The 15,898-nt window shown below is 40.6% G+C and overlaps 1 protein-coding gene across 1 annotated transcript in view; it reads left to right on the top strand.

Moving 5' to 3' along the window:
• Window positions 1–15,898, top strand: part of LOC124260418 — a 64,086-nt gene that overhangs the window by 36,095 nt on the left and 12,093 nt on the right. The window contains exon 4 of the mRNA XM_046694731.1: window positions 5,447–5,677. Within this exon, the coding sequence (XP_046550687.1) occupies window positions 5,447–5,677 (231 nt within the window). The remainder of the gene's footprint in view (window positions 1–5,446; window positions 5,678–15,898) is intronic.

Below are 15,898 nucleotides of genomic sequence, written 5' to 3'. Positions count from 1 at the left end.
CACCCAGGGAGGGTATCCCTCCCCCACAATTAGAGGTCAACCCACATATCATGTCATAAATATATGTTTTTATATCATATACATAATGTCTGAGGGGAAAACGCTCGGACCCCTCGGTAAACCCACACTGTCTCAGTACTCCCAGGGGCAAAAGGACCGGGAACTGGCCTTCGTCGTGCTGTGCCTAGCAGCGACTGTGTTAATCGCAAAACAATTAAACTAGGTACCCATATGAGTATACCAAAGATGAGACCAGCTCCGTATTGGTGTCAGTACATGCTTATGAGGAAAACCGAGACCTGTGGTAGGAGATGTAGGACTGAGGGGTACTGCTGTTCATATGAGGAGCATCAGAAATGGTTTCGTGAACTACACATGCTCCGTGTGCGGTATCGGTATCGGAGTGAAATGCCACTACTGCCTATGTAAAGCCCACGGGGCAAACGTAGTCCGGCACCAGCTTATCTACGAGAAGAAAAAGGACTACATAAACGTACGTAAGCGCCTACTCAGGATAAAATTTAAGGGCCACCAGGGAGTGTTGGCTCGCGGTCATAGTGACCAGGAAGTTGGCTGGGGGATTTTAAAAGTGGTATATACAATAGCGGAAAAAAATTAGCACCTGATAAAAGCTTTATTTATGAAATAAAGCTTTACAATGGCTTTTGTCAAAAGTGATCTTGAACCGCTATTCTGTATGCTACTTCCACGAGTTCTACTCAAACTACGATCGACACAGGATTTCACACTGCTTTTTGTCGTGCCTTAGTGATTGTCCAGAAGTTGGTTTGTCGACCTACTAGAACTCACAGATACAAATCCAAAACTGCGCTGACGTAGTGATCCCATCTCACTCAGATCAGCTACATTGGTCTCCACAGACGCTCCATCTACACTTATGGCGCATCTGCATTAATCCTTGATCACTAAGGGTTACTAGAAGCAGGTGGCTACGGCTATTACCACAGCTAATGGTTCCTGTACACAGGCCCTCTACGATGACAAATGGAGGCTTCTTGCAAGACGAATGACTTCACTTTCCCTATCACAGCATGACCTCAGATAGTTGCCGAGTAACAGCACTTACATACTTCCAGGAAATTGAATGGTTCCACGTTGTCTACATATCTGACAGCCAGCAGTACTGTAATAGACACAGCCTTTGGTGTTAAAGTCCCTACTGTCCCTGAACACCAGTCTTTATTATACTTGTTTAAACTAGCTGACCAGTCTAAGAAATTCTGGCCACTGACTCGGGACCTCTCGGTCATCCTCAGATAGTCCATGGACTGATATAGTTGACTGATATAGGGGAATTTTGAAGACTATATTTTTCTGAAAGCTTATCATACGTACATTCAAATTTTGTAGCCTGGGTGCGGGGAATTTTCCCCACCGTGCAACACACACACACATCGGGGTCAGTGGTTAAATATTTGGAAAAGTGAGTTTTTACTTATTTTCAAAAAAATACATTCAAAAAAATACATTCTAATAACTGTTCTCTATCGGGAGCAATAAAATATTTAAGCTTCAATAATTAGAGGCACAAGAAGACTTTAACTTGGAAAAATGCATTGCGTCTAAGGGAAACATAAAATCTTAAAGCTGTTTTTCTACACATTCTAGTTGGCAATTGTTTTAAGAATGTATTCTTGCTTCAATAGCTCTAAAATGATCAAAATTGACTTATATTACAGTTAAATACAATGTCTGTTACACTGTGTTAAAGAAAATAATAACAATAAGCAATGTAAAACAATTTCTTAAAATTCCATTTAAAATATTCATCTGAGGACTAGCACTGAACAAAGGATCTAACATAAGTTGTATGGAAACACTACGAGAGTTGTATCCCTTTACAGCAATAAACATATCTCCCTGATAATAGACGACATTTTTCTCAACTCATGTATGCTGCTTTTTCAGTTAATCTGGTGAGTATTTTTAGTTCTTTTATTATCTGGATAAAACAAATCAACTAAGAAGTATGATATACAATAATTTCTAATTGAACATAACATGTAATGAACTTTGTTGATAATAAAAAGTTCCATTTAATTTAACTTGTGCTCAAGAACTGCAACATACACTCCTCTGTGAAAATCATATGCACTTATAATGATAATACAACACCCACAACAGGTGATTTTTTAAAAAAGTACAAATTTTCAAAATTAAATCTTGCCAAACTTTTCTGCAAGATACTTTTTTCCTCATGACAACTTTTATTAACATATCCCTTGAAACCTTCAAATGAACGACAGGTATTTTGCATCAAGTGAGGTACATTGGAGTACTGAGACACTGAAATGCATAATTCATCACAAGCATACTGAAGAAACCTCCGTGAGACAACTGACTGATATAAGTTCAAGAAAGATAAGATACAGTACTGTTTAGACAGTCACAGACTGATCCAACTATCCGACTAGATGATATTTGTGCTCTCATACCAAAGACTCTCAATGCAAAAAAATCATGGATACCACAGATGGTGTTATCAAAACTTCGCGAATATCAACCATCTTAAATGATGATCCAACACTTCCAGCCTCTACAGCAAGTCAAATGAACCTCAACCAAAGAGAAGACGATCAGATACATTTGCGGGTGTGTTATTTCCTGAGGACAAATGCATCTTTTGCAGAAAATCTAAACTGAAGTTCAAAAACGTTATCCAGCCACTTGTTAAGTGTGTAACCGAAACTGCTGCAAAAATCGATAGTAGAAGCTGCTGAATGAAAACAGGATGACTCGCTTCTCTGTGATATCTTGGGATCAGATCTTGTTGCCAAAGAGGCGCACTTTCACAATGTATGCAGACGCAGCTACACACGCGCAGAAGCTGCTGAGAGACACAACAGAAGCACCCAAGATGATTACAACTGCATATTGGATGCTCATAAAACAGCGTTTAGCTATCTCTGCTCCTATATTGAAGAAAACATAATCCAAAAGGGTAAAATTGAACCGATGACTATGCTGAAAGAAAAATACCTGAACTACATTCTTACTCACAGTTCTCAGGTGCATAATGAAGGGTACAATACATACAAACTCAAGGATAAAATTCAAAGACATTTTGGAAGTAAAATAAGCTTTTGGCAGCCTAATCACCATAGCGATCTTATCTATTCTGAAAGTCTTTTTAAAGGAAATACCGTTGAAGTTGCCTTCGAGGCAACTGCATCTGATGACGGAAGAGTTGTTGAGTCTGCAGTAATTTTGAGACGATTGATCTTAGAAGCTCACAAGAGTTGTACTTCTCTTCCATGGCCACCATCAGCTAAAGATCTCAGGGATCATTCTCTAGGACTTCAGCCTGATTCCGCCGACTTCTGTTTGATTTGGTGGCTCACGTACTATCTGGTAAAGCCTATTCTTCAACCAGCACCAAAACAAAGCGACTTGTTAACTCATTGAGCCAGGATCTGTGCTTTGCTTCAACCCATGGCAAGTGGACATTACCAAAGCATTTGCTTCTTGCAATGACAATCAGACACTGGACTGGCAGTGCAGAGATTTTGACTCTTCTTAATCGGTTTGGACATTGTCAGTCTTATTGTCAAAATCTTGAAGTGGAAACATCCATTTGCAACAAGATCACAGCTAGCAACTCTATTCTCCCAGCTACAGCTGTTCCAGGACAAACAGAAGTGATTCACTTTTGTTGGGATAACTTTGATCTCAATGAAGAAACACCTTCGGGAAGAGGGACAACACACACCGCTCATGGTAACATCATACAGAAATCTAGATCTGTGAACCCTATCGAAAGAGAACTTGTGCCTTGTTACTGGAAAGGAAAGCCTGGGCCAGACTTTTACATCCAGAGAACAAGAACAGATGATCCTGCTAGTCATTCAGATGCAGTGATATCCGATATTCTCTGGCTACTGGCAGAATTCATAAGCCAGGAGAAGTTCCAGGGTGGACGGGATGGTTGTCAAGTGTGAGCCAGAAGGTCGACAAGAAGCAATCAGTTGTGGATTACATGACACCAGTTAATGCTCCAGTCACTGACAATGCAATAGTTCAACATCTCTTGGAAATATCTGAAGAAGCAAGCGATCAACTTAATCAAAGCTACACTATTGTTACCTTTGATATTGCAGTTGCAAAGAAAGCTCTGTCATTAGTCTGGCAAAATAGATGTTTTGAGAATGTTATAGTACGCCTTGGAGTCTTTCATACCGTTTGTGCTATTTTCGGAGCTCTAGGAAAGAGAATGGAAGGGAGTAGATTTTCTGAAATATTCATAGAGTCTGGAATATGTGTAAGCAGCTCTGTTGCAAAAGTTGTCTCAGGAAAACACTACAACCGTGCCATGCGGGTACACAAGCTTGTACTCGAAGGCTTGGAAAGGCTACTTCTTCAAGTTTTCCTAACATCTCAGTCATGATCATGAAGTTATGATGATTGATTGGTACTGAACATTAAACAAGTTGAGCACCAGGCCATCTTCCCTTTTACCGCCGTCCAGCGTGTGATTGAGTGGGATGGTTTAGAAGCAGGGGCTGTCCAGATTAATGTCTTAGACTTTAATTCACTGGGGTCTTCTGATAAATCGCGGAGAGGTGGGGTCTACTTGCCAAACTGCGTCCTTTTGTCTTGAAACCACATCCATTCGGGAATGCCCACTCCCTAGAGTCTTTGTGTCTTGTAAGCCAAGGAGTTAATACACGAGAAGCAACCCATACAAGTATTGGAGTATAGCATATCGTGAGTTGGTGCATTCTCAAGGCCTCCTTGTGTAATGCGTCATCATGGTTTTTATACATTAGACACAGAGTAATCTGCGGATAAGTATTATAGATAAACAATTTATAGTAAACTTTTCAATTGTTTCTTTGCTAATCAAGTTATACCATAGCCACTGCCTCATGACACAACAAAAGCCTCAAATCTTGGAACTGGGAAGCAACTTACTGTTACTGACAATTTTCATCGATTATTGTAACTATTGAAATGAACAAAAACAGGGCATATATTGGTACTTTCCAAGGACTTTATGTGTCACTTGCACTTGGTTTGCAGATTGCCCATGGTTCGGTTTTACAGACATGATGATAAAAAGACCTTGATGATAAAATGCTTCAATGAATATGTTTTAAATTCTATTGTATTGTACGTTAAAGAGAGTTAAAACCTGTGAAGATGTGGGTTAGAATTGATGTTCAGTACCCCCAATGCTTGTCGTAAGAGGCAACTAACGGGATCAGGTGGTCAGGCTCGCCGACTGGGTTGACACATGTCATGGTATCCCAATTGTGTAGATTGATGTTTATGCTGTTGGTCCCTGGATTGTCTGGTCCACATCCGATTATTTACAGACCACCGCCATAAAGCTGGAATATTGCTAAGTGCGGTGTAAAACTAAACTCACTCACTCACTCACTAAAGTGAGTTAAACCTCATCTCACCTCACTTCACCTCATTTCAGGCAGTTCCTACAAAGAAACGATTAACCTAGCCAGAGGCAAGCCAGCAACAGCGAGCTCTGTGATTGGGCCCCTGCCTAGAGTTGCAACAGACGGTCTCCCAAACACTGATTGGGGATCTGGCAGTTGCTTTGCTGTGACCGAAGGAGACTATCATCCCTGGTGGCAAGTCGATCTTGAAGCTTATTCTGAGGTGTTTGAGGTTGCCGTGACAAGCAGGAGTGACTGTTGTCGTGAGTATAATGTTACGATGTACACTAAAAAGTGAATCTAATTTGACGAGATTGTAATAGTTCTTTAAACAATCTGAAACAATCTGTATGCGACGTGATCTCAGTGAGAATGGGACAGTACTTATTCCCAACAAAAACTGAAAAAGAGGTAAGACTACAATTAGCCATGCATATATCCCATAATTAATTGTAAATATTACCCTCTTTCTATAATCAAATAATATGACTATATTATAACTTATATTGTTAAGCTGTTTATCGTAGTCAGACAGTGAAGAGTATGGGATTCGCCAAATAAACTGTATGGCGACGGGGTTTTTCGGAAGGGCTGGGTCAAGACAAGCCAAGAACGGCTACTTCCTCTTTTCACCCACCTCTTCTTGACAGGCTCCTTATGTTTTATCAGCATGATCTGTTGGGAAAACGGTCGAGCTGTAAACCAAAGACAATCAAAGAATATCTAGTTCCTACTGTGTGTGGATATGGATATGGATATGGAATACACCCTGAAAAACACAATATTACATGACACATAAACACGTAAATACATTGTACTTAAACATACGGTTCACAGACTTCATGCAGAACGATATGTGCATTGGCAATGAACGTGATTACAACATGGAGATATACCCCGGTCTTGCTCAAAGTTAAGGAAAATAATGACAACCTGTCAGTAATAAAAGAGTGTGATCTCAACAGCCATACTCATGGAGAACAGTCTAGAAATAAATCAATACTTGCACACATCCATTTATTTACTTGCAGTGATAGAATATTTAGTGAACCTTGTAAATAATTATTTAATCAGTCATAACCTATTTTAATCAGTAGTATACAAAATAATGACCGCTTACCCTCATCAATCCTTTTCACTCCAATTCCACCCCCACAGCTACCATAACACAGACCAAATTCAGCGGAACCTCAAATAATCGAAATGAATGCACAGCTGTCGATAGGGAACTATATTGAGTCAAAAAAGAAACTTCACAAAATGTAATTTGAAAAATAAGGAATAATTTTTTTTGGATGATACATCTGTGCATCCGAAATGGGATCCCTATCTTTCGACTCTAGAAAAACGTTAGCAAAACCCACTCAAACCCATCCATTCGTCGTGCAAATGATGTTAGTGCCAAATCAGGTTTTGCACGTGCAGTCGATCACGTGATCTTCGCATCGAAGTTTTCTTCATAAACACGTGTTTGCATTGGCCTCAAGAATTGAAAAAAAACACTTTTAAACCACAGTTCTAACTGTACATTACATGCCACGATTGTCAAATGTGCAACGTGAACGTGCCGTTGGCAACTTGCAAGCGGGAAGATAAGTTATTGACGTCGCAAGAGCAATGGGATGCAGCCGTCGTACTGTGTATGACTTGCGAGGTCGTCTACAACAAACTGGCACCACTTCTGATCGCCCAAGGTCGGGTCGTCCACGTGTGACGTCACGAGCAGAAGACCGTCAAATCGTCCTACGTCACCTACGTTACAGATTTCTGCCGGCTACACGAACCAGGGCTGAGATGTTTAGACGTCGACTGTCCTCACAGACCATTCAAAATCGTTTGCGGGCTGCCAATCTCCATTCTCGACGTCCATATCATGGGCCAATATTGACGCCGTTTCATCAACGTCAACCTCTGCTGTGGGCCCAACGTCACCTCCGATGGACCCAGAGAGACTGGAATCGAGTCGTCTTTAGCGATGAATCCAGGTTTACCCTCAGATTCGCGGACGGCAGGCATAGAGTCTGGAGACAACGTCGTGGACGGTATGCCCAATGTTGTGTACAGGAAGTCGACAGATTCAGGGGCGGAAGTTGCATGGTGTGGGGTGCTTTCTGTAGGAACAACCGTTCCCGACTTCTGGTCATCCGTGGAAACCTCACAGCTGCTGCTTAACGCGACCAGGTGCTCACCCCTGAACTCGTTTCTTTCATGGCAACTCATGGCCCAGGTCTACAGTTCCAGCATGATAATGCTCGGCCGCATACCGCGATGTTGACACGAAATTTCCTTCAAAACGCTGGAATCAACGTCATGGACTGGCCATCGAGGTCCCCTGACCTTAATCCAATAGAGCATGTTTGGAATGCGCTTGGGAGAAGGCTTCGTGGTCTTTGGAACCAACCTCAGAATTTGCAGGAACTTGACGCTGCCTTGCAAGAGCAATGGCGCAAAATCCCCAACCACGTGTTCACAAGCATCAGGCAGTCGATGAGGAGACGGTGTTTGGAAGTGGTGAATGCCGGGGCGGCCATACACGATATTGAACTGAGAAATTTCGCATTTTTATTCTTGTGACTTGACATTCTGTATACCCATGATTTGGAACGGCGGTGTAGCCTAATGGAACTGATTATGGCACTGTCAGTGTATCGAGTACATCACACAGATCTCAGCAATGAAATAATAACAATTTAACCTTCTTACCTTCTCTTGTTCTTTTATAGTGCCCTGAAGAAAGAATGTGAAGTTTCTTTTTTGACTGAGTATATATCCGGTATTTTCGATCATTGTTGCGGGAGATGATAATTCTTATGGGATCTTTTCCCCTGGTTAAGCATTCTGTTCGACTCATTTAGTTTGAGACTAGCTCCATTAGGTTTAAAATTTTCATTGTTCAGTAAACAAACATTATAATAACCATTCGAAATAATGTGGCGGTCTCTTTTTTTTCGCTGGTCTCAGCGATGACCAGGCCACACTGCCTAGTGGTGACAAACTTCAAGTCTGTTTTCATATTTCACGTTTACTACCAGATCAGGCGCGTACTTAAAGAAATAAATACACCAGTTCCACAGGACTCCGAATGGAGCGCAATGAATAATCCGTACGATCGGCGTGCATACGAACGTATCTATGATGAATTCAGAATCAATACAAATACCTGAAGATGATTTGAAAAAAAATATTTTAGATAAATCAAATGCGTTTTCTCATCCCAGTGTTGTAAGACTTTTGAGTATTATAGGTCAGGGGACAGCTTTTGATGCGCAGAAACAGTTTGTGGCGAACGTCGAAGATTCTATTTCATCCCCTGTAGATTTGCCAAAAGCCATCAAGAGATACCAAAATTTGCTAGTGAATGCCGGGTCTAAAGTTAACTACGTTTTTCGTATAGGTTTGTACGTGGCTCTTAGTAATATGAAAATTAGAGTTAATCGCGTGGAAGGTTCTAACAGCGAAATTGTCATGGCTACGAGCGAACAAAAAAATAGGTGTCACCCCAGATGTCAACGTACCGGTACTGATACCGTCAACGCATACTACACCAAAACCACAGTCGTCAGCACGTGCTCAAAATCAATGACATATTGATCAATCGTGCGATTGCAATTGGTTTGTATGTGGTTAAAAATTCCTTAGCGTCTACATACAGCAGGCCGACAACTGACATGATTAACGTCCACAAAATGTGACTAAGCCAAGTAGCAGTCTAGATAATACGTTCAGTAGCCAGGATGCAATACCACTAATTATACCTGGGAGCGCTTACACTAGCCTTGCTAGGGCTTCACCCAGGGACTTAAAATGTTTTTAATCTATTCTTTTACGTCGCTAGGCGGTAGGCTAGGTGGTGTCAGAGCATCACCCGTAATAGAGAGAACTAATGTCGATATGATAAAACCATGGTGCGGTTAAAATACTACCAATGGTTCCATCGTCGTGTCATCGTTCAGGACTCGATTGATGGTTTCGCGAATTCTACTGATTTGGGATCGAAGAGCTTCTATATTGGTGGAAGCCGATTATATTCGGACCAATCTTTTACAATCTACCTCAATCTTTCACCTTCTTTCTGCAACACGTCTGTTGAATTCACTTCCCGCTTCTTCGAGTTTTCTTTTCTCCTTATCCATATGAGTGTTGAGATTGTCTAGTTTAGCTAAGTTATTGACGAGTATTGTTTGCATGGCATCAACTAGGCCTCACAGTTCCTGAATTGTATGATTCAGATCCGGTGTTTCTAATTTAGTATTGTTTATAGTGGACAATATTTTGTTGAGTCCTATCAAACCTTCCTTAGTGTGTTGTGGTACCTCTCTCAAATTATCCTGATCTAACGCACTCGCCATTGCACCAAGCTCAGTCCGCACCATTTGCAGTGTTTTAGTGGTCTTTGCTGAAAGTCTTGACTGTGTACAACAGTGTTCTAGATTTAATTCATCGTAGAGAAAGTTGACGCCATGGTGATTGGCCGCTGTAGACAATTCAAGGGGTTTTCTCATAGGGCATTCAGAGATCAACCTCCAAAGCCGCTTTCAGTCGCAGTATCCCTTTATTATCTATTTCAAACTTAGAAAAGGTGACATGTTATTTTCATCTTTCTTTAAGACATCGTAATAATCATTCACAGTCGTCTTTAAAAGTTCGTTGCTTAGGACGTCACCCATGAATGAGGTGTCATTCGGAGTGGTTCATCATCCACCACTGGCGTTTCATCAGTGACATCCAAATCGTTACAGGACTGGTTAAAAGCATTTCAAGTTTAAGGGAGAGTCGAAGCTTTTCATCATAGACGATTTCAGCGTAAATAAAGAAATCACCAAAAAGAGAGACATGTTGTCCTATTTAGCATTTTCGGGTCGTCTTATGAAGTTTAGCATTTGGGTACTCACTCAAAAATTCAACTCGGTACTGAAAGACCTCAGAGAACTGATGCGATGGGTCACATTATTTCACTGCAAGGATAGGGATTCGTTCGAGGAATGTTTACAAGAAAATGATGTTATCCCAACAAAACTGAGTGAGAACGCGTAAAGCTCATACTAAAAACAGACCAACCCATTGCTTATACAGTGCTAGCTTAGCAACTGCTTAGCAAATGGTTAGCATATTAAACGTGTAGCTATAAACGTATATAAACCATGCCATGTTTTGAAATCGTTATGTTTTGGTTATTTAAAAATTTGTTACGTTAGACTTAAAAACAGATTGATATATTATAAGATGAAGTATGAAGACTTGCTCGAACAAATTTTACCCGACATGGATAAAAAGCATACCATGGATAGCGGGAAAAACTAGCGGCACTAGTCATGGGCGGTAAGAGCAAAAAATACTTGGGTGACAATCTGGTGACCCATGCTTTTACACCGTTCACCGTGGAAATCATTACCGTTAAGCATTGTCAATTTAAACGTAAATGCCCACCTAATGATATACAATATGGAGGAGACGGATGTTGTCCACTAACCAAACACTGAAACGACCCCAACAGAGACACCAATATCCGTGGATACACCGATACCCGTGCATACGCAATAAGGGTAACAAAGAAACCAAAGAATCCTAAAATAAGTAGCCAGCAGTAAAAAAGGTGGTTCAGACAGCAATGAAAAAAATAGATGGACGCGTTAACGAATGGGTCATGTACAAAATTGCTACAATGGTTGTTATCGCAGCTGTATGGTTATTTAAAACCAAACATAATGAACCGGTAGCGAAACAAACAGGACCCCGATACGGGATTACCAAATTTAGCGGGACATTGTTTGATGTCCCACTGAATTTGGTTTGTTTTATGGTGGCTATGGGTGTGGAATTTGTGTGAAAGGTCTTGTTAATGACGGTTGTGGCCATACCACTATTATGTATACTTTATCTTAATACATTTAGTGTACTCAAAGAGACAATGCAAACATGATGTATCTTGCAATAAAATACACTATCTAGATACTGGATATTTAACAAACTGTATTTTGTATCCCAACTCGTCTCCTCCCTGACCTGAGGAGTTCTGTCGGATTTTCAGGGAGAACATAGCATACAGTTTAACAATAGGTGTTAACTTGGCCAATCAGTCTATTGAGCTGCTTGGCACGAGGGAATTAGAGAGTGACAGAAGTAAAGATATAGTGTACTTCCTCCTATGGCCTTATTTACGTCAAATAATGCCCCACCGATGGTCGAAAAATAGCGTCGACCATCGTCGATGTCCCCTGATATTTCATGTTTTTTCATTAGAGGTGACACCGTATCATGAGGTACGATTAGTAATTCCTCTCTCACGAATGATTTGCCTTCCCCATCTTTCAGGTAATACAAATGGGGTTGGCCTTCTTTGATATCCACTCGATCAATACTGTACGTTTTGATAAACCACACGGCACGTTACCGACTATCACCCTCGTGTTTGCCTCAAGCTGACCTGGCGTGAAAGTTTCTGCTCTTTACCGCTGTGCGGTACAGACAATTCGTCAGTTTTTTATTGATTAATCTAGTCACTTTGTCATTGATCGCAGACACAACTCCAGGCAAACGTGACACCCATTCCGTTGATTGTTTATCCGGCGCTACCATCTCTTGTCTTTACTGGTATCTGAATAAACGTTCATCTAAGGTGCGATTACATTTTTCGCCAATAGATGAACTGCGATGGGCCCCCGCTATTCCATGCCTGACATTGACCTTGTGTTTTCCTTGTGTCACCCTGTCATGTGGGAGTAAAACAAGAGGTCGGCTTGATGCATTCGATTGGGCATCGAGACATTGAACCTTCTCCTTTGGACGTCTTGGGGGCGCCAGCAGGTAGATTTGCTACAGCGATTGTTTCAGCATCCAAGACTTAGTGGTCTCTTCGGAGACCATCGCGACTTCGGCAAGTTTGTGGATGGCACCCGCGCCTTTCCAGTATCCCGTTGGCTGTAGTAAATATTATCTATTACATATATTGTGTTATTTGTGTTTTTCCTTTAATACAACTGTTCCATCGTCGGTGATCCATCTTTTGCCATCGGCGACAATGATGTTTTGTTCATTCTCAAACCGTATATCCTGTGCTTGTCACTTCTCAGAGTGTTCAGGTTCTCCATCGTTTGGCTGAATACTGAGCTGTTCTTGAATATAAATGGCTGGTGACCCGTTTTCTTAAATCCGTGTTCATCCTTATGTAAGGTTCCATCCAAGGACTTTTGTCGAATTTGAGAACTCTTTGTATTTTCTTCAGCTTCATGCCCAGCGACAGGTATATCTGCGGGTTGCGATAGTGAATGATGTATTTGGTTTTATCCATCAAGTTTGGTACGATTTTGCTACTTCAGCCAGTTATTTCTCAATGAGTTTCAGACATCCAGTCTCCGTCGAACATCAATCGTTTGGGAGCATGTGGATATCTGTTGTGCAACTCTGGGGTATTTTAGGTCAACTTCCAGTGTGTAGCCTTTTGTTCAAATCTGAGGTGATACCATTGACTTCTTTGAGAGGCATTTTAGAAGTTGGATAGATGAAGGAAAACCAAGTTCTATGGATAGACAATTTCTTTATTGCAAGGGGTGCGACGTTTCGGTGTAGGTACTAACACCGTTATCAAACAAGTGATACACAGATTTGTAACATGGAGAATATATACATAGCTGCATAGTGTGTACATACAATTGATATACATTGGATTGCTAATTAGTGATTTGAGCAGAGTAGGTTCATGTACAGAGTGATAGTGATTAAAACAATATGCAGAATGAGTTTATACAATAGATGAGTTGATGTACACTGAGATGGTAATGTGAGTTGGAGAGAGTAGATTGATGTACACATTGATTGGTTTTGATAACTGTACACAAAAGGGGGGCATAGAATCCAGTTGGACTAGGTATGGGTGGATTACTGGTGATCTTTAATTAGGTGGTGATAGGCTGAAGAGATAAAATAACCTTGATCCCGGTTCATGGTGTGGTTGAAGCATTGGATTTTTATGGTTTCAAGAAGTTTCCTAATCTTGTAGTCTGATTGGTTGGTTTCGAGGGTGTGGATGTTGTCCCAAAGGATGGCATGGTCAGTGTTGGCTTGGGTGTGGTCGGCTATGGCGGATTTGGAGTCTTTTTTCTGGACTTGTGTTCTTTAATTCGTAGTGTCATCCAGATCAATTGCCAATGTGGAGACTCTTACATCCCAGTCAACTCAAAGGTCTCAATCAACGTCAAACGTTCAACAAATCGTTAAAAACAAAGGCAAACCGAAGCCAGATTCTTTGAAGAAACAAAATGGCAGAGCCCCCAAGGGGTTAGATGATAAAATCAAATTATTTAATAAATACGGATCACTTGAGGACATGGACGTGTCTGAAAACGTCCATTCTAGGGCACATAGCTTGTCGCCCTCAAAAACGGTGTGGGGTAGACCCCCAACTAATCCGCCTAAAAGATAGGATTATCTAACAATATCGTACAGTGGAACTGTAGAGCACTCCGGACAAATTTTAATGAAATACAGCTATTAATCCAGGATTTAACACCATGAGCTTTCTGTCTGCAAGAGACGTATCTGAAACAGACAGATAATTTTAACTTACGTCAGTCTGAAACGTATCATTATTTTTCCCCTCCAGGTGATAGAGCCGTTGGAGGTTCTACTATCCTTATACGACAGGATGTTATTCACAGCCCTGTTACACTTAACACTAATCTCCAAGCTGTTGCAGTGCGACTTACTCTGGGTGTAGCATTTACGTTATGCTCTTTGTATATTCTGCCTTCATCGAAACCTTCAGCTGACTGATCTTCAATCACTCTATGATCAACTCCCAAAGCCATGTGTTATTATGGGTCACTTAAACGGTCACAACCCACTCTGGGGCAGTACTAACTCTAATACTAAAGGCAAAATACTGGAAGATTTCATTTCCAATATTGACCTGTGCATATTTAATGATGATTCAAGCACCTATCTGCATCCTGCAACTGACACTTATTCTTCTCTGGATTTGTCTCTTGCAGATTCTAACCTCCTGAATGAATTTGATTGGTCTGTTAATAATGACCTTTGTGGAAGTGACCACTTCCCAACTATCCTTTCAGAAATAACTCCATCTGATTCTCCATCGTATACAAGATGGAACTTTTCGAAGGCTAACTGGTCTTTATATCAAACTATATGTAAATCGAAACTGCGCCCTGAATATTTCAGTGATATAACTGATCCCATTTACACTTTTGCTGACGTTTTAAAGCAAATAACTGATGAGTGTATGCCAAAGTCCTCTACATGTACGAAAACCATGGTTTAATACAGATTGTAGACAAGCAAGAAAAGCCAGGAAAAAGGCAGAGCGTTATTTCCGCCATCATCCAACTGTCCATAACTTAAATATATTTAAAATACTCAATGCAAAGGCGCGTCGTACGACAATCTTGGAGAAATTATGTCTCAAAAATTAATTCACTCACGCCAATGTATAAGGAATGGAACATGGTTCAAAGAATTAAAGGCCAAGGTTCAAAATCAGCTGTTCACCATCTTAAAGATGGTGATAATTTAATTACAGACAAGTCTAAAATTGCAAATAAAATTGGCGAAACTCTTGCCAAAACTTCATCATCGGCAAATTATGTCCCTGAGTTTCAGAGATATCAGAAACAACAGGAAAAGACAAAACTTAATTTCGAATCAAATAACGGTGAAGATTATAATGAAGTGATTTCGTTAAATGAGCTACATACTGCTCTTGAGCAAGCTCATGACACTGCAGCGGGTGATAATAATATACATTACCAGCTACTGAAACACCTACCTGAACCATGTCTGATGACACTTTTAGATATATTTGACCAAATATGGACGTCTGGAGCATTTCCTCCTTCGTGGCGTAATGCCATTGTAGTCCCAATACCAAAACCTGGCAGGGATCATACAGATCCGTCTAATTACAGACCGATATCTCTAACTAGCTGTGTGTGTCAAACCATGGAACGTATGGTGAATAATAGATTAACTTGGTATCTTGAAACCAATAACCTTATAACAAAGATTCAATGTGGTTTCAGGAAATATCGTAGTACCATTGATCATTTGGTACATTTGGAATCCTTTGTTAAAAATGCTATAGTAAATAAACAACATGCTGTATCAATTTTCTATGGTCTTGAGAAAGCTTATGATACGACCTGGAAGCATGGCATTTTGAAGGATTTACATGATTTTGGATTGAGAGGCCGTTTGCCTCTTTTTATATCACAGTTTTTAAAAGACAGGCAATTTCAAGTCCGAATGGGTTCAACCCTGTCTGATCATTATAATCAGGATCAGGGTGTCCCACAAGGCAGTATTTTGTGTGTCACACTGTTTAGCATCAAGATCAATAGTTTATCAACGGTTTTAAATGATTCAGTTGCTGGATCATTATTTGTGGATGACTTCAATATTTCTTGTCGTGGTAAAAATATGCATGGCAACTGCAGTTATGGTTAAACAAAATAAATAAATGGTGTCTTGAA

Source organism: Haliotis rubra, unplaced genomic scaffold (assembly GCF_003918875.1).
Source record: "Haliotis rubra isolate DU_JTF1 unplaced genomic scaffold, ASM391887v1 Scf119, whole genome shotgun sequence".
Classification (NCBI taxonomy): domain Eukaryota; kingdom Metazoa; phylum Mollusca; class Gastropoda; order Lepetellida; family Haliotidae; genus Haliotis; species Haliotis rubra.
The sequence above is the reverse complement of the archived record's forward strand: the minus strand, read 5'-3'. Positions and strand labels throughout refer to the sequence as shown.